This window comes from Amphiprion ocellaris, chromosome 2, assembly GCF_022539595.1.
Source record: "Amphiprion ocellaris isolate individual 3 ecotype Okinawa chromosome 2, ASM2253959v1, whole genome shotgun sequence".
Classification (NCBI taxonomy): Eukaryota; Metazoa; Chordata; class Actinopteri; family Pomacentridae; genus Amphiprion; species Amphiprion ocellaris.
The window spans coordinates 23,624,905-23,646,670 of record NC_072767.1 but is presented as its reverse complement, the minus strand read 5'-3'; the positions used below and the strand labels follow the sequence as shown (position 1 = coordinate 23,646,670).

The 21,766-nt window shown below is 40.2% G+C and overlaps 1 protein-coding gene across 4 annotated transcripts; it reads left to right on the top strand.

Annotated features, from left to right (window-relative positions):
• The first annotated feature begins 1,399 nt into the window (after nt 1–1,399).
• crtc1b (CREB regulated transcription coactivator 1b) lies at nt 1,400–21,147 on the top strand. Of its 4 annotated transcripts, none has more exons than XM_055017218.1 (14): nt 1,404–1,591; nt 4,084–4,200; nt 4,738–4,865; nt 5,864–5,923; nt 6,201–6,295; nt 6,815–6,900; nt 6,982–7,025; nt 7,866–8,089; nt 10,043–10,194; nt 10,504–10,740; nt 11,361–11,447; nt 14,118–14,204; nt 14,297–14,471; nt 15,623–21,147. In XM_055017218.1, exons 1-14 carry the CDS (start codon nt 1,466–1,468, stop codon nt 15,832–15,834), a joined length of 1,830 nt encoding a protein of 609 aa, XP_054873193.1. In that variant the 5' UTR covers nt 1,404–1,465; the 3' UTR covers nt 15,835–21,147. The 4 variants fall into 4 exon arrangements, with proteins under 4 accessions (XP_054873201.1, XP_054873193.1, XP_054873197.1 ...); XM_055017222.1 differs by having other exon boundaries at nt 1,405–1,591; nt 6,830–6,900; XM_055017226.1 differs by lacking the exon at nt 4,084–4,200 and having other exon boundaries at nt 1,400–1,591.
• The last annotated feature ends 619 nt before the right edge of the window (nt 21,148–21,766 follow it).

Sequence of the window (21,766 nt, the reverse complement as noted above, 5' to 3'; positions counted from 1 at the left end):
GCTGTAAAATAATAAACCAGGCTGATACATTAATTCAGTCTGAACGTCAGCTAACAGTTTTCCACTTTCAATTATTGTAGTGGGTTTGTTTGCATTTCATATTAAACCTACAGCAGGGATGATGGATCATCTTAAGTTACAGAGACACAATTACAGATCAACAAGTTCAACTTCTCCCTGAACTCTAACAAGTATGTATTTATCTATGTATTTATTATGTCCTAATTATTAAAACTGATGTGAATTTGCTGTTGATCCCAAGGGGGCTTTGAAACTATAGTAATATTATAGTAGTAATTCTAGTTAAGTTTGGGCTATCCTCTGGGTGAATCTGGTTTGCACACTGTAAAAAACAACAAAAAACTTACTGTACTGTAAAATTGAAAACAATGTAAATATCTAAAATAATCACATATTTAAGCTGATTAAATAAAATACAGTTTTGACCAGTTTTTTGTGCGTTGTTTTAAATTAATACCTTTTTTCTGTGATTTTACTAGATATCTGCAAAAGAAGTCTTTTAAAATACATACTTTGTCTTTAGAAGAATGGCAGATATATATAAAATGATATTTTTGATTTAAATACAGTAAAAATAGCAGAATTTTAAAGTCAAATAGTGTAAACAAATGACCATTTGTAAAAATATGATATGGATGTTATTTACAGTTTTAAGATAAGATAATCCTTTATTTCTCCCCACACCAGGGTCTGTTTCTTAATGGCTAATGTCTAAATTAATACTATTTTCTGGGATTTTAATATGTTGTCTGTAATTTAACAAAACAGGGAAAACCTGTAAAATAATAGTTAATTGTTGACTGTTAAAGAGATTTACTTTTTACACTGCAGTTTATATATTAGCTCAGAGTGCTTTTTTTTTTTTTTTTTTTTTATTTACAAATATATTAAAGGTGCATCACTGAAGGCTGCAGTACAACCTCCTCCCATCAGTCTGTACAACTTGCACTGATAGTGGAAACTGGTACATATCTCAGTATGAAGCCACTGTTTGTATTTCATATATTTATAACATTATGATTACACAGTTTCTTCACACAGTTTATCAATTTATGTAACACAGTACAACAGATCCATCTTTCTGTACAGTTCATTCCCTGAAACATGTGCATCTGTTATACATTCATTAATGCTTTATACACTCCATCATTTCATCTTTGCACTGTCATTTCATTCTCTTTGATGATTGTATTCTACTCTATGTGATGTGAATATCCGTGCTTATTTATTTATTTGTGCGACTATTTATATCAGGCATCTAGGGCACACGGTTTCCCTTGTGGTGGTTCTTATTTTATCTGCCTCTCACCCTGCCTCACACTCTGGCAGCAGTTGAAGCGAAAGGCAACAACATCAATAGACACGCTGACCGTGCGTGATGACGTCAGCAGAAGGCCCCGGCGCGGTGCGTACCGTAACATTCCATTGAGAAGAAGAGGGAAAGATGGCGTCCTCTAACAATCCTCGCAAATTTAGCGAAAAAATCGCTTTGCATAATCAGAAACAGGCGGAGGAGACTGCGGCGTTCGAAGAAGTGATGAAAGACCTGAACATCACCAGAGCTGCGCGGGTAAGAGCTCCACATCTCGGCTGTTTACATGTTGTGGCATCGCTGTTTGACAGCTAACGAACACTGCGGAGATAAATCTGGACGCTGGGATGCTAAGTAGCTAAAGTTCACATTAACGTCCTCGGCTGTATCAGTGCAACATCGCCAAATTACGTTTCCCTCCGCCTGGTTAAGCATGTGTGCGTTACTGAAATAGGACGGGCTGCTCGTGTGCAGCATTAAGCAGCTCGGTTAGCCTGCTGTGAATAATGTGCACCTGTTCTCTGTCTGAGGCTGCTGCGAGCAGACACTGCTGACATTTCGTTAGCTTCTAGACAAATGGGCTGGCATGTAAATCACTGCATAAAAACATGTTGGCAAAGTTAGCTGCTGGAAGCTCGATCGGAGCGATATTGGCTGGAGTTCTATGAGAGGAACAAGGCAGCCCCATCTAATCAGTCAGATGTTAACCAGCTGTGATTGTTACCATCCTCTGTTTACTCAGCGTTACCTTATTGAGCTATTTTTATCCAGTACCTTACCTTGAGACTAACGGAAACAAAGTCTGCTCCAAGTAATCATCCACATGTCTCTATTCTGCAGGCTCCATCTCCACCAGATTAATTTAGTGCACGAATGTCAAGAGACTGGCAACTTTCTCACAACAAAGATAGCTTTAAGTAGCTGCAATTATTTCAATTTCACATTACTTTTTCGAGTATTCCCTCGAGTAATCCTTAGCTCTTTGGTTGATAACATGTCAGAAAATGGTGCAAAAATGTTGATCGGTGCTTCCCAAAGCCCAGATTATGTCCTCAAATGTCTCGTTTTGTCCACTACTCAAATATATGTAGTTTACTTTAATGGAGGAGTAAAGAATTGAGAAAATTTTCTAATTTAAGAAGCTGGAATAACAGAGTTTTGACTATTTTTCTTTAAAAAAAAAAAAAAAAACACATAAAAAGGTTAATTGATTGTCAGAATAGTTGGCACTTAATTTAATGATTGACTACTAGTCACTAGCCATTTTATCATGGATCATTTTCCTTTTTGAATCAATGAGATTCATAAATAAATAACAGAAAATCTGACTGTAATTACACCAGCTGTATGTCATGTGTGATGTACTTGGTTGGCAATCAATGTATTAGTTGACACCTATGGAAATAAATCAGTCAATCCTTACAACTCTAACCACTAGATGTATTTAGTGTAGAACTGAAGTGATTACTCAACAAGTTGTAATAAATAATAAGTGATCTTGATGATAAATCATTCAAGTCTTGATATCATGCAGAAATGCCAACCACCTTGGTGCTACTATTCTCTATTTTATGTTATTGTAAACTGAATACCTTTAGGTTTGCAGCTCTTGGTTGAACAAAACAAGCAATTTTAGACGTCATTGTTGGGTCTGAGATGTTATGATGGGTATTTACTTATGTTTTCTGACATTTCATAGCCCGACCAATAATCAGTGTATTAAGTAATGAGGAAATGACACTTTTAAGTATCACAAAATAGTGGAAAATACACATTGCGGTGTCAGGACTGAACAATTAATCGAAATGTTAGGAAAATCACAGCATTACTAAGTACAGTATCCAAACTGCAGGAGCTGCAATTTTCTGGTAAAGGTAAAATGTGTCACAACACTTTTATAGATGAAACACTGGGGTGCTATGTGGCCTACAATTCAGATTCTCCAGACGTGAGGGAACTTTTTTTGGAGGGGGTTCGCAAACTGTTCAGCCAACAAGATACAACAAGATCACATAGCATTAATGTGAAACAGAGAAAAACAGCAAATCTTAACAATTTGAAAGATGAAACCCAAGGGCCTATTTGATTCTTTCCAATCAGTCAATCAGCTGTTACGGCTCTGTTGACCACAAAATAAGCACTACGTTGTTGCCGGGAAACGTTTGGGCTAATTGTTGGTCCAGTTCCTGGAAATGATGGCCACTTACCGCGCTGCATCAGTGTAAACCTGAGCTGTACTGTTATTTATTGCAGGGGAAAAATTTAATTAACTGCTCAGTTTTATGGTCTCTGCCTGATTTCTTTGTGTTGCCATCCAGACGTCAATCCATCGCATTAGTCCTGATCATCATCATTCTTACCGCAGATCACTTTTGGTGTAAGAGGCCTTCCATAACCCTGTTTGTTTTTTTACTTTTGTGACTGAGTTCTGTATTAAGACATGTGGTTACTGTAATAACCAGGTGTGTACAAAGTCTGACTGTAATTACACCAGCTGTCAGTCAGGTGTCATTCACATCAGCTGATGTGATTTTTATTTGCTATGAAAGATGTTGTCTGCCTCTCGATTATTCATGAAACAACCACATCTGCCTGTCTCATCGTGTTTCATCTGTCAATTAATCAAGTCATTAATCTTTCATATCACCACTGTGGACTGGCATACATCCTTCATTTTTAACATCTCATCTTTTTTTTGTGAATCGGATCAATCATTCACTCATGCTTTCATGCAATTTTACTTTGCACAGTTGCAGTTACAGAAGACCCAGTATTTGCAACTAGGGCAGAATCGTGGACAGTACTATGGAGGCTCACTGCCCAATGTCAATCAGATTGGAAATGGCAACATTGACCTGCCTTTTCAGGTGAGCCCTTAGCCTCTCTCGGCTGGTAAATCAATGGTTTGTTCTAGACCAGTGTACCTTTCTCAGCTGTTGGCGATAATATTGGACATACAAAGGTTGCGGTTTGTCTGTAGTATTGGTGAAATATTGGTTCAAAACAGAGAATTCCTAATAAAGGTGTTTACGAAAGGCTGCAGGCTTATTTTAGGTGATGATAGTCAAGTGTTTAGACATTACCTGCTGGTCAACGCTGTATAATCCACCAGGAATTGTCATTGTTCAAGAGCAAAAAGGAAAGATTTGTGCTTCAAGATGTAACAGTTTTACCCTGCAGTGTAATTTGGTTCCTAAATTTTAAAGTGTACCATTGCTTGTCATGGCTTTCCATCTTTAAATACATTTGCCAACTCAAGCATCAGTATGGGGGGCCCATGGCTTGACTCATTTTGAAATGAACACATTTGCACCATTAATCCTAAGACATTATCCTAAGACGTAGTTTTGTTGGTGTGCGTCAGCTGTTTTTCTGGCCTCATTTATGTGGTGTGTTCATTCTAGAACTCGGTGCTGGATACCAGTCGGACTACCAGGCACCACGGGCTGGTGGAGCGGGTTTACCGTGACCGGAACCGCATCACGTCTCCTCACCGCCGGCCGCTGTCAGTCGACAAACATGGACGCCAAATATCCTTTTCATTTGAAATACGCCTTTAGCTTTGTTACTGCTTTAGTCAGAATTGAAGTCGTAATCCTGCCGTTTGTCCGCCTCCAGAGGGGTTTTGTCACAGTGGCCCCTACACCATAGCCTGTTTTAGTAATAATTTAGGCTTTCAAGTTGTTCAAATTAAGTCAATTCCACAGACAAAAAAGTTTGCAAGTGTTTATTTGATACAATACTCCTTTTACAATGTTGGTAGTGAAAATGAATCTCTTTTTTATGTCATAGTTGGAATGACAAAGATGATGAACATGGGAGGATCTGTTCGCTCTTCAATCACATAGTTGAGACCTGGTTAACACGGATGAGCAAACACAGTTCACTAAGGAGTGTAACTGCAAGGTATTAGTCAAATAAGACAGAGATTGTGTGATTCTCTGGACATACTGAATCAACCACGTTGAAACCTTGAAATACACGGTGGAGAACAGTTCTAGTCAATGATGAATGATTTCCCTACATTTTATCTTCACCCAACACATGGGTTTAGCCATTCTCTGTGCTTTCATATCGTCATGTTGTCATTATCGGCGATTGATCACCGCTTTAATTCAACTAGTCAATTCCTTTGGGCTGATCAACAAAGATGTCCGAATGGAAAAAAATTGTTTTCCAACACGTAGTGACAATCAGTAGGTGTGGTGACAGTAAGACATCATCTTACAGTTCAACACACTTTGAACAAAGAGTGAAAGAATTGTTTATTTCACCACATGTACTGACAGCCTGCTATTAAATGATGCAATGTAATACAGTGCGTATTGATGCTCTCCAGCTGACAGGATTATTCTTACAAATACACACCGCCATCAGATAACAAGACATCAAAGTAATTGTGCCTCGTAACACTTGTGTGCGGTTATTTATTATGTATCAGGTCTCTAAGCCAAGAGGCATGAAAAGACGTATTATCTCAGATCTATTTTTTAATCCCCACTGCTTCGTTGCCCTTAACTAAATTCACATTGACAGCTGTCCTTACAGCTCAGTTTACCTCTCCCCACCGCCAGACACTAGCTGGAGAAGGTAAGCCACCTCCCTTTGTCCATTTGTCAAAGTGATAACTGGGACACACTAGAAGAGACAGCTCACTTCCAAAAAGTAGATTTCATGAGCTTTGGTGGTTCAGGTATTAAAATACTAACCAACCACAAAGGAGGCCGCATATTGGGCTGTATGACGAAATAAAGGTGTGTAACAGAGTGCGATTCTTGATCAGTATGATGCTGTGGAGCTGGCACTCTGCCAATGTTGAGGATTTGGCAGTGATTTTGCTGACATCTCATCTTTCTAACACATACAGGACAAATTCGGACTCTGCCTTACACCAGAGCGCCATGAATCCGAAGCCCCAGGAGGTGTTTGCAGGGGGATCACAAGAGCTGCAGCCTAAACGAGGTAAAGGAATATCTAGTTACAAAGACACAGAGCCGCTTTTATTTATTTATGTGCAAACTGCTAATGCAGGCGGCAAACCTCAAATGACATAAAGGGGTCGATGTCACAGAAGTAGGTCTAGACTCTTAGTGAAATATTTATGGAGTAAATGGACTCTGATTTCCAGCAATGAAGTGTTTCGGCATGCAGGTACACTTCTCAGCTGGCTGTAGAGAAGTATCGTCTCTGAATGAAGCTGATTGAGGACAATCCAGAGAGGAAAATCAATAATTAACTGATTATGCATTGATTATGTCTTTTTTTTGTGAGAGGTTCGAATATAGTGAAGCCAAGATTGCCTGGCATCCGTTCAGTCTGTCTGGTGGTCACTTTGCTATTTTTAGACTCTTAGGAATCTAGTGCACAGCACTATATTCTGCATGACTGGCTCAGATATTGATGACTCATTTCTTGCACTGATTTGAATTGTTGTGTATTTTGTCATAGCAAGCAACTATGTCTTGCTGTTTCACTAATTAGTACTGCTGCTAACAGTGCCTGGGACAGAGAATTCAGAGCCAAATGCAGACAAGGATGCACAGAAACAGTTGTGGGATGACAAGAAGGTACTGATGGGACAGGGAAGGGGTTCAAAGTGTACACTTGCGACGAGAGATTTGTGGCTCATGATTACGTTTTCTCCTCAGGATGATTCGTCAAAGCCCAACACATGTGATGTCCCAGGAATCAAGTGAGTGGCCGTAGTTGGTTGTGTTGTTCTGATACCCATCCTGTATGGATATCCAGACTCATTTACATATGAAGCCTTGTAACATTAGACTGATGTGCAATATTGACCAGTCATGTGACAGCATGGAGACCCATCTACAATCACAGACACAGTGTTTTGTTTTGAATTTGTGTTCTTTTAGAAGTGAAATCATAATGTTCAAAGCTGTCATTAATGCTTTAGAAGGTCTTCTTGCTTTTTAGCACCGCTAAAAATTAGGACAATTTTTTGTTGTAGGAATCTGTTTCAGTCGCTAATACCAAAACTTAATGAAAGGATAGTTTTATTTATGTCTGAATAATATAATGTAATGAAAAGAACTATTTAGTTTACAAGTAACAGACATTTAATGCATTTTCATGCTATTAAATGGTTCACTGTGTCAATAGTGACCATTTATTAACCATAAACTGCTTACATTTTTAATAGTCAAATTTTTTAATTTTATGCTGAACTGATTGTGCCTTTTAAAGTTCACATGTATCTCACAGTTTGCCAAACCGTAAAGCAAGTGTTACCAGTCACCTTCGGATAAAATTCTGCCACCCTAAAAAATTTCTAATAGTCTAATCGTAGCTTTGTAGTGTCCCATGGTTGTTGTAGAGTTATCATCCTAAAGATCAGAGCGACAATAAAATGACTGGTTTAGAAATTACCAAAGGATCCGTGCCTTAAGTTAAAAATATTGCTATGCATTGATTGTTAAGAGTCTTGTGCACATATTTTGTCACAGAAAAAACAAATGGTGATATATCAGGGAAGTGTTCCTTGTGTCTGACAGAGCGTTTGTTTTGTTTTTAGTATATTTCCATCACCGGACCAGGAGTTGAACCCATCCGTGCTCCCCGCTGCACATAACACCGGCGGGTCGCTACCCGACCTGACTAACATCCAGTTCCCTCCTCCGCTGTCCACCCCCCTGGACCCCGAGGACACCGTGGCCTTCCCATCTCTCAGCTCTGCCAACAGCACGGGCAGCCTGACCACCAACCTCACCCACCTGGGCATCAGTGCTGCCAGCCACGGTAACGAGCACTATTTCATGTTCATTAGGCGGGGAGGATGAAGAGGTAAATTTAACAAAGCAAAGAAAAAAATACTAGATGTGTTATAGCTCAAAAATAAACATTATGGGGTTATGGTTCTGACTGCAGAGGAGTTAGTTAGTCCTCAAAGAGAAAATGTATAATATGTCAAAGCTTGGAGTTATAAAAAACATGTCAACAGTATTCTCAAAATACCAAAAAAAACAGCAGGATACAGTTTGATGCTGTCCTATCACCTCCTCAAGTGTAAACACATGCAGTGTTAGCAAGATGATGGAGTCTGGATCAGCAGGCTGCTGGCTGTCTCCTCATAGCTTCAAATGACTTCATCATCCAGAGCTGATGATCAACATCAATCAGTCCCTGCTCCTCATATTGGAGTACTTCATTTAAAAATCCTAGAATTGGAAATGTTGTGATGTCACTTATTGAAGGGTCTTTATGTGTGTATGTGTCGAGCTATCTTCATCAGGGCCAATATGTGTTTTAGACCATCGAAATGAGGACATTCTGGTAAAGCGAGGGCCATTTGACCAGTACTCACTTGTTCACACTCCCTCTCACAGGGCTGTTTGAGGCTTAAGACTTGGTTTTAGGATTAAAGGTGAAATATGCCATTCTAACCCAATACACTTTCTGCCAGATTCAGTAAAAATCTTTTCACGGTCCGTTGGTTGTCCATTCTGTCTGTGAACTGATGAAAAATCCTGTGTTTATTTACAGTATTGGCTCTGTAAATGAGAAACACAGGGACTGTTCTGGTGTGTCCTGTGCATATCCTTGCTTGTGCACAGGTGAGGGAGGAAAATGGGACCGAGAGGGAAAGTGGTCTGGTGCATGCTCACTATCTGAATATGTTAACTGGCTAAATGAAAATAATCTTACTCTAAAATCGCAGACTCCATCTTTAAGGTTAGAATTACTTTAGGGTTCGGGTTGGAGCTAGACACTTAGTTGTGATGGTTATGGTTGGGTTCAGGAGTTCGATTTGCATGATGTAATTCAGTCTGCTTCACACTTGGTGGACGTGTTGCTGGGGACTTGGGGAAGTGCAGTGTCGATGTGAAGTCATTTTGATGAGCGGCCCTCATACTTAGGCTAAAAGTTGTTTTTTCTGTGTTGCACCTTCACATTAATATCTTTTGTTCAGTGTGGTCAGAACAGCTCAATGAACAGCCCATTTTACTATATGCAAACTTATTACTCCTAGATGTGAAGTTGCTTTGGATGCCATGTTTAGTAACTATGAGCTGTCCCACCGTCGATTCTATGATCGGAGCATCAAAGCATTGTTGTTGCATTAGCTCGACTCCTCAGGCTCACACACATTCACCACTCCATTTACTGGGTGTAGCTGTGCTCTTCTCAGAACAATCACATTATGTGTGTGTGAGTTAGCTCTGCCTGTCAGGCTTACTTTGGCTGTTTTTTGTTTATTATAACAACACACACACAGAAAGCAAACTGTGCACAGTAACATTCAGTGTGAGTCTATGCGTATGATGTCAGTCTCTTTTGGCAACCTGAATCAGTGTGTATTTGCTGACACACCCCATTCCTCCTGCTACGGGGGACTCCGATCACTCATGCTGCAAGCTGTGCACTCCAAACGGGGACATTTTGGACGAGCATTACAGCCCAGATGCATGCAATAACTGCAAGAATAGAGAAACAGTTTTCTGATTTTAGATTCAGTTGATGTTTTATATTGCAGAAAAGTAATCTGATCAAGCAGCCTCTAAATATCTCTTGTTCACATCTGAGTACACATATTGGTCAACTTTATGTTTCTTAGTGCAAGCTGATTGTTGCTTGTTGTCTTGTGTTTGGGATTTACACCAGTTGGTACATTTAAATTTAGTACAAGATTTAAAAAAAAAAAAAAAACTAGTCATGTCTACATCTGTGTTATTTTCTTTTTAACCTTTCCAGGGATCCCCACCTCCTCTCAGCCCACTATGACTGTCACAGCACAGCGCCGGCAGCCACCCGTGGTGCCACTGACTTTAACCTCTGACCTCCATCTTCAACAGTCCCCACAGCAGCTCTCACCCACCCTCACCTCACCCGTTAACATTACACAGGTAGGGATCTGCTTGATAAACTCAAGGTGGGGCTGAAGCTGGGCAACAGGAGTGCTCTCAGTGGACATTAACTACATAGGAATTGATTTGGGTAAAACATTGTTATTCCAATAGAGCCGGCTGGAGTATTCAACACATTTCTATTTTTATTCAAATGTGTCTTCGCACTGTTAGCCTGGGTCCATAAAATGTATTTTTTAAACATTGTTAAAGTCAAACCACATGTTAAATGAGCTTGTTGCAAGTAGGAGTTCAAATTGCAGCAGACATCTCACTTGACAGGACTAGTTTGTGTGCATCTTTCCGCAGGCTGTGCCGACAGAAACACTGACCCTGGAGCAGCAGCTTTCCCAGTATCCCCTGTTCAACCAGCTGACCGCCCAGGCCCAGGCTCAGCTGCTCAGTGACCTCCAGAAGCAGCAGGCTCTGCCGCAGGGCATCCAGCTCATCACCTTGCCAACTCTGGCCTCCACTGGCACACCCAGCGCTACTGCCAGCAGCCCCTCTCCAGACAGCCAGACCACCGCCAGCATCAGTGTCAGCTCGGTAAGAAAACAAGCAAGTCTAGCGAGAAAGTTGAAGCACTGATAAAAGTCTGGTGAAATGACTGGTGCCATTTTGCTTATTCTGAAGCTTCTGCTCATTTTGCCACTGAAAGTTCTTCAGCTGCCAAGAATGCATCCCAGTAAATATCTACACATCTTTTTTTTATGCTGTTAGTCATTTTGAGGAATAACTTACCTAACAAGCAGAAACACATCTTTGCTCTTCACAAGCAGATAACTTTTTTTATACCAGTAATTTTCTTTGCAAAACTTTTGATTAGTTGTGTGATGTTAACACTTTGTTGTGGACTGTACTTTGTAGGTCCATTGAACTGATAAATTCTTCTCACTATTTATAACTTAACATTTTGTTATGCCACTTACAATGAACCATCCACTTGAACATTCCTATTCAAGTAATGACATATTCCACAAATGTAGACGAGCCGACCAGTCACAGAGGTGTCCTGTAACTGGATGTGGTTGGTGCTATTTCCCACATTATACACACTACACAAAATGAGCAGATTCTAGGTTGATGCCTTCTCACGTCCCAACCTTTGAGATTTGTGTGTGACAGGCATGAAGCTTAGTGCTAGCTAACCCTCTTCCCTCCAACAGTACCGCAATCAGACTGGCTCACCAGCCACTCAGTCTCCAACCTCCCCAGTCTCCAATCAAGGCTTCTCCCCCGGAGGCTCGCCTCAAGTAAGGGCCCACCCACCGAGCTAGCTGCTGTTTGGGGAAGGGCTTTGCTCCTGGGGGAAAGCTAACCGTAGATAGTTAGGCTGCTTCTCATTCTCTGTCTCGGCAGTTAACCACTCATGGTGTCAGCAACTGCATAACTCATTTCTTCATCGCCACTGTCACTGTTCACTGTGTGCATGACAACATGGTGATAGTTTGTTGATGGAGGCCCTGACCAGCTGTTAGTAATAAAATGTTCATCTCTTAGCTTCAAGTCTTCCTAAGACCAGTTCAGGCTCTTTGTGCCCACAAGGATAAGCGTGCTATAAATTTCATTATCTACTCAAATCCACTCGTCGGACATCTGCGAGTGAACGCATACGCCGATTGCAAATGTGATATGAAAGCAAGTAGTGCATAAAACAAATGCTTGATTAAAGGAGAGGCTGTGTGAGGTGGTTCTCCATTGTCCACACCTTTATAGTTGATTATTAAAAAGCTGTAATTTTACTAGTCACTGCAGGACTTTGGGGGTCCTTAGACTTGTACATTCTTTCCATCGACAGGGCCCTAGCAAGTGCTAATTTCTCCAGAAATCCTGTGCTACATGTATCTACAGTGTAATCTGTATCCAGCTACTATATCCTCATGAGCTTTCCTGTGTTCGATGTTAGGGACAATGCGACCGTCAGCATGGCAAACCAGCATGTACCTATTTTAGTATGAATAGAACCGTGTGTGTGTTCGCTCTCCACTTTTAAAAGCCTCACTGGTCTGCACACACAGATATGGAAAGTATGAATGGGTGCTGAGTGTGCACCACAGATCACTAATAAGGAGTCTAAAATTATTGGCCTATTCCTTCCTGTACGAGGACAAATAGACTCGTAATAACGTTCTTAACTGTGATTAAATAGAAATAGTAGTAAATTCTGTTCCACAAGATTTAGCTCTGAAATTAATTGTACACGTAGCTAATTGCTTTTTTTACATTTTCAACTTTTTTGGTGGAGAGGTTTGTATTTTAGGTCAGTGTAAGACCTCATAACCATCATTTGTTGCCGTTTTATGAGTTAAAAACTCCATAGAAGCTATTTGAAGCTCAGAGCACTAAAATGTGCCCAGTTTACATCTGCTGTTCAGATACACGCTAACACAACATGCTGGGGAAAAGCTGTCAGAGGTTTAACCCATCTTCAGTAAAACATTTGGCTGGAAGGCAGAGTGCACTGCATGTGTTTTATTCATACACTTAGACGTGGTTAGCGTTTTCCAAGGTGCAAGGCCACTTTATGGCAAAAAGCCATATCAAGAAGAGCAGTTAGCTCGTGAGAAACTGAAATGTACAGCTATCATTGGCAGTGTTAAAACAAAAGAAAGTGAAGGTTGAACATGAAAATAAAATCTATACAAGATACTGTACAAAATAAACAAAAGTTATGATTCTCCAAAACCAACTATCGAATGCTTTTCCTTTTAGTGACCCATTTCTGCAGATCTTGGTGCATTACCACCAACTGTAGATCAGTGAAATAGCATCAGAGCTGTACTTTGTGAGACGCCTGTGTGTCTTTATGTACATGCAAGATAAACGAACCAGGGACCAAATTACAGAAACATTTATATCGGTGCTAATAAAGGCCAGATACATGACAGGTAGCGAAAAAGAAATAAAATAGATTTTTAGATATACAGATGAAATATGCAGTAAATCATTTAAATTGAGGGTTTAAATCCACAGATGAATTCACTTCTGGTGCACCAGTGGCTACAAGGCTATAGTTAGAAATAGTGAGATATGGACTCCACCACTAAATAAAGCCATCCACACAGTGCCGACTATGTGTTCAGTGGTGCTTCTCTCATCGCAAGAATATTATGAAGGGAAATTCCAGCATTTGTCAACCTGGGCTGTTTTCTCATTCTTTGTGTCCGTTGTGACCACCGATCAGTCATGCTAACATTTTATTCACCACCCCCGTTGTCGGCATTGAGGGAACGCTGACTCAGCCATGAGCACCATCAACTTTCCCAAACAAGTTTTAAATCATTGAAAACAAACTCAGATGCTTTGACTCTGACTGAAAGTTGGATTTTGTTCTTGCTGAAGTCTGTGTTTAGCAAATCAGAGGTGGTGAGTTTCGTGTTAACATGACTGATAATTGAAACAGACAGAAATATCAGAATTACACCCAAGTTGAAAATACCTAAATTTCCCTTTTAATAAGTTACTTTGTGTTTGTGTCCTTGTGAACCGGGCTGCCGCGGTCCAGTCATCACTGCACTGTTGTGTATCCCGTCCACAGGGATGAGACAAACCAACAAGTCACATTCACACTCCCATTCCATCTCTTTCTTTCTTTGTCATGTTCAAATTATGAAGTGTTGGTTAAACTGTAATTATTCATTAAAGAATGTCACTTTTTAATTTTTCCTATTTTTGCTATTTTTGCCACCTATTTCTTTTCTTAACCGCGACAGCCCTAGTCATTAGAACCATTTGCTTTATTCACTGCTCAGTCTGACAGTTGTGTGACGTGGTGTTTTGCTTGTGTCTTTTGTTATTCCATCGCTGAAATGTCTGCTTGTGGACCAGGATAACGTCCCACTCCGCTAATTTTGTTTGCGTGTTTAAATTGGAGCCATTGTCATGCCACCTCTGAATTTTGAGGCTTACTTCTCTTCCTCCAGCACATTCCTGTGGTGGGCAGTATATTCGGAGACTCCTTTTATGATCAGCAGCTGGCATCGAGGCAGACCAATGCTCTCTCTCACCAGGTGACAGAACACACAGATAAACAGCTAAGACAAAAATGCTTTCCTCATATCATCCCTCACCTCAGTCCGGGTACCAATTCTGTGCTTTTTAGCTGGAGCAGTTCAACATGATCGAAAGCCCGATCAGCTCCAACAGCCTTTACAACCAGTGTTCCACACTCAACTACACACAGGCAGCCATGATGGGCCTCACTGGGAGCAGCCTACAGGACTCTCAGCAGCTTGGCTACAGTAGCCATGGCAACATCCCCAACATCATCCTAACAGGTAGCTGCACCACCAGACATGCTGTCACTTAATTAGACTTTGTCTGCATCTGGCATGATCACACGCCACTCATTTAAATGTATATTATGTAACATTTCCGCATTGAAATGTCTAAAACCGAAACAAAACTGTTGTATATTTTGCTGATGTGTGTATTTAAATGATGCCAAATGTTTCTACATTACACTAGAACTACGGGTTTTATCGATTAATCGTTAGTTATCATCAATAATTTATCAGATTCACAATATGTTAACCAATGAGGCAGAAAACAAAGCCCATGCATGTCAGAAAATGTACAGTACATTAACTGTAGTACCTGATTGTGCCACCAAGTGGAGCCTCTGAAGGTTCAAACAGACAGACAACAGCAGCTTGTTTGCTGTGTTTGATACTGTAACAACCTGAGGGGCAGTTCAGTGTTGGCAAGCATTGTGGGGGTTTAGCTACCAACAGGCCACCATGACAAAGACTCATGTATTGAATATAATTTCTACAGTTGAGCGGCCAATTGAGCTGCTATTATGTTAAAAGTTTTGTCTGTTGGTAGAAATCACTCTATTATTACACGACATAGCGTCCACTTAATTCATTAATGATTGATATTAGGGGCTGTTAATGATTAGGAACATTGTTTACAATTTGCATGGCTTGTTTCAACCTTAAAAGATAGGACATTTTATTTAAAGCAACAGGGCGTTTCATTTTATGTTGTCAGTCAGTGGCATCATATCCCCTTTACCTGCTGTAACAAGGAAAAACCGTAAACTGTATGATACGTTCAAGAGTGTGGAAGGAAGAAGTAGCCAAAGTAGTTAGATAGCCACTTTGTTGTTGTTTTTTTCATTCTATTGTTTGAATTGCTGTCTTGTGACGGATCGCAGTTATTTTAGTATAATTGACTTGACTATGGATAATAGCAACAACAGGGTATAGCTAGCAAGGGGCCTTGTTGACAAAGACTTCCGTAACGCTTAATGACCTCCGGCCAGAGCTCATGTGTTTGAGGCAAGCCGGGATTACCAGTTACAGCTTTCATTACCTTTGAGATCAAATGGGGATGTCCTTAATTACTTTTGCTGGTTTAAAAAATACTAGAATACTTCATTAAATTCCATTCAAATCGGTTTCTCAGATGTCACATTTCTCAGTCACAGGTGAGTCTCCGCCAAGCCTCTCCAAAGAGCTGACCAACTCTCTGGCGGGCGTTGGTGACGTCAGCTTCGACGCAGACTCACAGTTTCCTCTGGATGAGCTGAAGATCGACCCGCTCACCCTGGACGGACTGCACATGCTCAATGACCCCGACATGGTGCTCGCCGACCCCGCCACCGAGGACACGTTCAGGATGGACAGGCTGTAACGCAAGATGCTGACTGTGGCCTGGAACAAAGAGAAAGAAAACCACACTAACTTGTGAACGGAGAGAAACAAAGGGCAGGATGAACCCTCTCCCTCGTTGCATGGCCGTCCAGCTGTCCGACCTCGCCCTCGACTCCGTGAAGCCCTTTGAAACGATGCGCCACCAAAAGACAACAGGGAAAAAGACATCCAGTGGCTTGCCGGGGAATGGCCTCGCTGTCGTTTTGAATGAGATTGGTTGCTCAGCGCTTTCGCTAGCCTACTGTGTTTACAGTGTACCATTACATGCCACCTATATTCCAAAAACGCACATTTGAGAGTTTTTTCTTTCTTTTCATATCCATTTTAATATTGTTTTGTTGATATTTGCTTGTAGCAGGAAGCTACTAGGACATTGGGCTAAACCGTACCCGTTACAACTGGCTGTGTATAAAAAAAAAAAAAAAGGAAGAAGAAGAAGATGAAAAACACAGCTGGTTTGCTCGTACCCTGCAATGAAGTGAATCGGTTTTCCCATCATGCCATTATGGCTTTCTGTTTCGCACTCAAAGCTTTATTTTTGACAACCAAATGTTATTTTCATCATGTACTGAATGTTTTTATGCTTCATGTATTTATATGTTCTATTTATTTATTTGGTTAAAGATTTTATATTCCATTTCATAATTTAAATTTGATGCCAAAATGCTCTCTGTAGGCATAGTGTAAAATTGCACTGATGTAATCTGTGTCTATTTATTAATTACTAACATATTTATATATGTGTTTGTTAAGCTACTTGGTTAATGAAGGAGTGCAAAACCTCCCCATAGTTGCTCTTTGCTGTTCAATGTGCCATTCTCTGATATAGGATATGGTCAACGTTGCTATGCTGCAGCCCAACAGTCAAATCTAAATATCATAGTTTTTAGCACGGCTCCACAAAATGTTGCGTGCTCCAGAAATAGGTTGGTTTCATGCCACTTGAGTTAACTTTTTTTTGAGGAATCTCATCAGGTATTTCTATTTAACTAGAACGCAAGAGAAATGCGTCCAAATTCATTTTCTGCCAGTGAAAAGCCAATACATATTTATCTCTCTCTATATATAAATATATATATTCAGACCGAACTTCTCAGTGGAGGAAGGCGTCTGTTTTTAAACCAGAGAACACTAAAATGTTAAATCTTTTTAAGTCGTCACTGTGAAATCACCTGATTTTGCCTTACAGGAGTACTCTACTGTTCTACTTAAGTGTCTAATGTGACAACGTATTTTCGTAACTTATTGTAACATTTTCTTGGATCTGAGGGGAACTTTTGGTCAGTGATATTTGTGGTTATGTTGTGTAAGGTTTGACAAATCAATGTACTGTATTTTGTAGCGGTACACTTTATAGCCAAATTGTTGATGTTTTTTAAAGTGGGGCAACAAAAAAAAAAAGAAAATTAAACAAAAAAATATGTCTACGGAGGGTTTAAAGTATTTGAGAAGGAGTGCAATTATGGGGAGGCTTTTTGCTCCTTGGCAGGGAAGCTCTAACAAAAACTGACCTTTGACACTTGGGTCACCGATTACAAAAGTACCATTTAAAGTATTTGAGGAAAGGAAGTATATTTAACAGTATAAATACCTCCAAATGGTTGTTTTCATAAGATGCAATCTTCCGATGTCAGAGTCTATGAATATAAAGATATTTTCTATTGTAGAATTCACGTCCATGTAGTAAACTGGATCAAGTGCATCAAGGGCACATAAAGTTTCTGTCTAAGAAAGAGTATTTATATACTAAGTATTGTATGCAATCCTTCTGCAGCACCAAGATCTGTTCCATTCAGTCTGAAAATATTCACAATAACAATCAGGGATGTAGTCGAGTCTACGCCGTCGTTTACACCACCTCTTCAACTCTAAAGTGTTTACGCAGCATCATCCTTAATGGCATTCATGACACGGTCCCTTTTTGCCAAAAATGTGTGGAACCTCAAACCTGACATCAGTAACAGTAACTTCACACCTGGTGCCAATCAAGTCCGCCTCGGCCTTTTGTCAGAGTTTCCCTGAGAGTCATGTGTAGGTCTGTGGGATCATATTTGGTATGTTGTAATGTTTGTGTACAGATGTTTTTACTCACCTGAAGCGCTGATGGGAAGAGTGCCCAAACTCCCCCTTCACCCCCAGCAAAGGAATCACGTTTGGTTTACCTCTGCAGTTGTTTCAGTTCAAGTGTTTCTTGTCTGCTGTAAAAACTTCCATCCACGGTTTTGTTTGCCTTCAACAGAGTTGTGATTCCTATGCAAATGAGACAAACAAAATGACCCTTAAAGGAAAAATCCACCTCTGATGTTTTATTATTTAATGCGGCCCTCGAGTTAAGCTGGATTTATTCTTCGTCTGTTGAAGAGCGGCAGGTTTCTCCTCAGACATGGGAGCTACAGGAGGAAATGTCATCACTCAGCCCAGGCTGCTTTTATGTTCCTTTAAATTAAGATTTTCATCAAAAGTAGACATTTTTTGGCAAACTGTCTGCCATTACTGCTCAGTAATACGAACAGCAAAACATCTGAAACATGATTTTTTTATTTCATTGTTTTAGGTGCAGACAAGATACAGAATCTGAACTTCCAGGTTTTAACAGCTCCATGTATTACAAAGTAAATGATGCAACCAATGCCCAGCTCAGTTCAAAATTAGAGTTTTGAGATTAAGCTACATCTCAGCGTTGTAGCTCTGCTTTAGAAAACATAACTAGACTACATTATTATACAAGTGCAGGACGCAATTGAGTGTTGCAGTGGTGCTATGACAATCAATGAGTGAAACTGTACCCTGAAAAATAAATTTATTTATTTGGCAGAGAGGCATAAATCCAGCTTCACTTGAAAGAATTCAGAACTCTTTTAGAAAATATATCGGCACCTGTTGAATACAGGTGCAAAAATTGCTGCTCTGGAAGGAAACATTTTCTCTCTAAATGTAAAGGAACTGATGTCAAACCTGACTGACGGAGAAAAATAAACCACTGAAAAAGGCTCCTGGAATGCAAACTGATTTTTATTTTCTCTCGCTAACATTGGATTTTTCCTTTAAGCCTCTGGAACAAATGTGTAGAAGTCATTCTCTGCAGATTACATGTGTCCAAAGGTTTTTATACCTAAAGAAAAAAAAAACGGATAAGTTCAAACTTCACTGTTGTGTTGCGGATAACGCCAGTGATTTGAGCTTTCCCGTTACCTCCCTCCTTTCATCCTGCTGAATACTAGTCGTTCACACTGACCTTGTACATATGCTATAGCTGAGACTAAGTGCATGCCTAAACTGACAGTCCAAACCTCTAAATGAAGGCCTTCTATAGCTCCGCAGGTTTGATTTGTGTAACATAACGCTACCACAAAGTCTAAAGGGATGCATGTATGGGTTTCTCCTGTGCGACAGTGAACTCCTGTTAAGTGACTCCGTTACCTCCATCTCTGTACAATGCTACTTCACGAATGATAAAAGAATGTATTTTCTGTGTCCTAGTTTTAGCCCGTTGCCAAATGATCCGATGTTTGGAGTCTCTGGTCCCGTCACAGTCGGACCAGTCTTCTTCTTCTCCTCTCTGCTCTTCAGTCTCCCTCCGAGGATTCAGACTGTTGCTCGTTCCTCTCTTCCTACTGTAGCATCTCTCTGCATACAAACAGTCGATCCGGCCCCCAATCTTTTCCGTCAGCACAACTTTTTTGGCTCTGTCTCGAGAAAATGGAAGCAGGTTCTGTCTCGCAAAGGTTGCAGATTGGCACGTGCACTGATCGTTTGCATATGTGGACTCGAATCTTCTGAAGCTTGTGCGTTACGCAGTCAGCTGCATGACATGATAGACACGTTGACAGATCCCCATGTTCTGTACAGGACTTTGATCTCGCTATGCTGAAGTGGAGTGTGTTTTAAGACATCAGATATGATTGTTTTTTTTTGTTGTTGCTGCCTATCATGTCAGGTTCTGGACTGGGTAAAGTGTTGTTTTTTTGTAGTTTTTATCTCTGTTTTTGTGCAATGTTTAGTCCACTGTAGTTGCTTGGCACTTTATTTGTGACTTCCTGGCTTTTTGAGCAAGGACTGTTCTGCCCGATGTGAATGCTGACTGTTTCACACCAGATGTATACTCCAAGAGATATTTTCATGTCAAAGAAAAGATGAATTCTCTATTTTCCTTTGTAAACTATATTTTGGCTTGTCTTGTTTTTATCTGTGAAGATTTTAGGGGATGCAAAACTAGAAAGGGCTTACTCCAGTGCAGCTTGCGCTCTTGTGTTGGAAAGGAACGGCGCTCCGAATGTATTTCTTTGTTGGTCATTTCCCTCCCCTACATGAAAATCACATCAAGTTTCAGCGAGTTCAGTCAGCAACACTGATCGGCCTTATTAGTTAGTCGCAACCTGAAAAATACTCAAGTGAAGCAGTTTGTATCTTAACTTTTACTGCCACTAATGGTTTGTATTTGACTTGCATTGAAACTCGCTGGTCTACATCACTGGTGTGCTTTCCTAAAGTTAGAAATGGATGAATAGCTTGACAAGGGTATTAGATGCCTTCTCCATTGTCCCAGGTTTGCTACAAGCTACTGTAACACTGGTTAAAGCCTTGACTTTAAGTTAGGCAGCTAATACACCTTTGATTAAAGTGAGGAGGTTGGCCAAAAGGCAGTTATGAGAGTGAAAAAGTAAATGTTGTTCATCAGAATTGCGTCCCAAAATGTGCCGAGTCTGAGACTAAACACCAAGATGTGGAAAGCAAACTTTTCCGCATAAGCTGGAGGTCCATTTTTCAACCACAAGATGCACAGATCATCTGACAATATGTTTTCTACGTCTTGTAAACAATCTCACTCATCTGCTAGAGTCAGTCTGAGACGCCACTTACTTACTTTATAGCACGGCTGAGTTGTGCTAAACGGCAATGAATTACATTGTCTCAAGCTGAGAAGGCAGACGAGTGAAGCTCACCCAGGAGTCCTGTGTTTAAAGGTGTTTCCTCAGTCCCAGAATAGCAGGAAAGAGTTGCTACTTCGTCTGTACTGCTTGTTCCCAGAGTGTTTTTGGTCTGATTAATGTCCCTTTAATAACACAGGGTTTTCTAAATGACTACACTCCATTGAAACATGTAAAAGGCTCTGGAAAAACAGTTTAAGTTCCACTTAAAGCTTATAGTGAGAATAGCATTATATCACTGTTGTCCTGTAAGTTGTAGTAAAAGATCTGTAGTTATTTATTTGTTGCCATGTGATTCTCCTTATGTGACCATTTGTTTATAAGATGAAAGAAAAATGTCAATTAAATTGAATGTGGAAGACAGATTTTTCTCTGCACATAGTCTTGATTTGCAGAATATGCTGATTAAAAAAACTGTCCGGTGTCATTTTACAGCATCGCAGCGTGTTGCTGTGGACATGCATGATGTTTCAATCCTGTTGTATATTGTCTTTGCTATCGTTTCTATTTTGTAATCTGTATTTCCAAATGCAAATTTAAAAGATTATTTTGGATATGTGCATGCTTGTGAAATGTTCAGAATGTTGATTTCCACTAAAAGCTGTTGAGTTTGAAAAAAGTCACGTCTGTTACTTAAAAGCAAATGTTTGGCCTTTTGTATAGCTGACAGTATTCAGCACAGGTCAGTGCACCACTGTGTAGCATCACGTAAATGTGAAATGATTCCATTTTGGATCATCTCACAGTAATTGCATTACTTCTAAGTTAAGTAAGAGCAGTGGTGTATTTGCTCTCTTGTAAAATTAAAAAACAACAATTTAGGTCTACTATATTAATCAAACAGTCCCCACAGTAGAAACTCGATGCATGTCATGTAGCCTCATATCATCACACTCCCAACTCCATGCTTCACTGTTAGGATTAATGAGGCCCAGCTGAGCCAAACAAATTAATCTTGGTCTAATCTGACCAAAAAATGTGCTC

Coding starts and splice junctions, on each gene's coding strand:
- crtc1b (XM_055017218.1), top strand. CDS start 1,466: ATGGCGTCCTCTAACAATCCTCGCAAATTTAGCGAAAAAATCGCTTTG. Junction 1,592..4,083: donor ACATCACCAGAGCTGCGCGG/GTAAGAGCTCCA, acceptor TACTTTGCACAG/TTGCAGTTACAGAAGACCCA. Junction 14,472..15,622: donor CCCCAACATCATCCTAACAG/GTAGCTGCACCA, acceptor CACATTTCTCAG/TCACAGGTGAGTCTCCGCCA.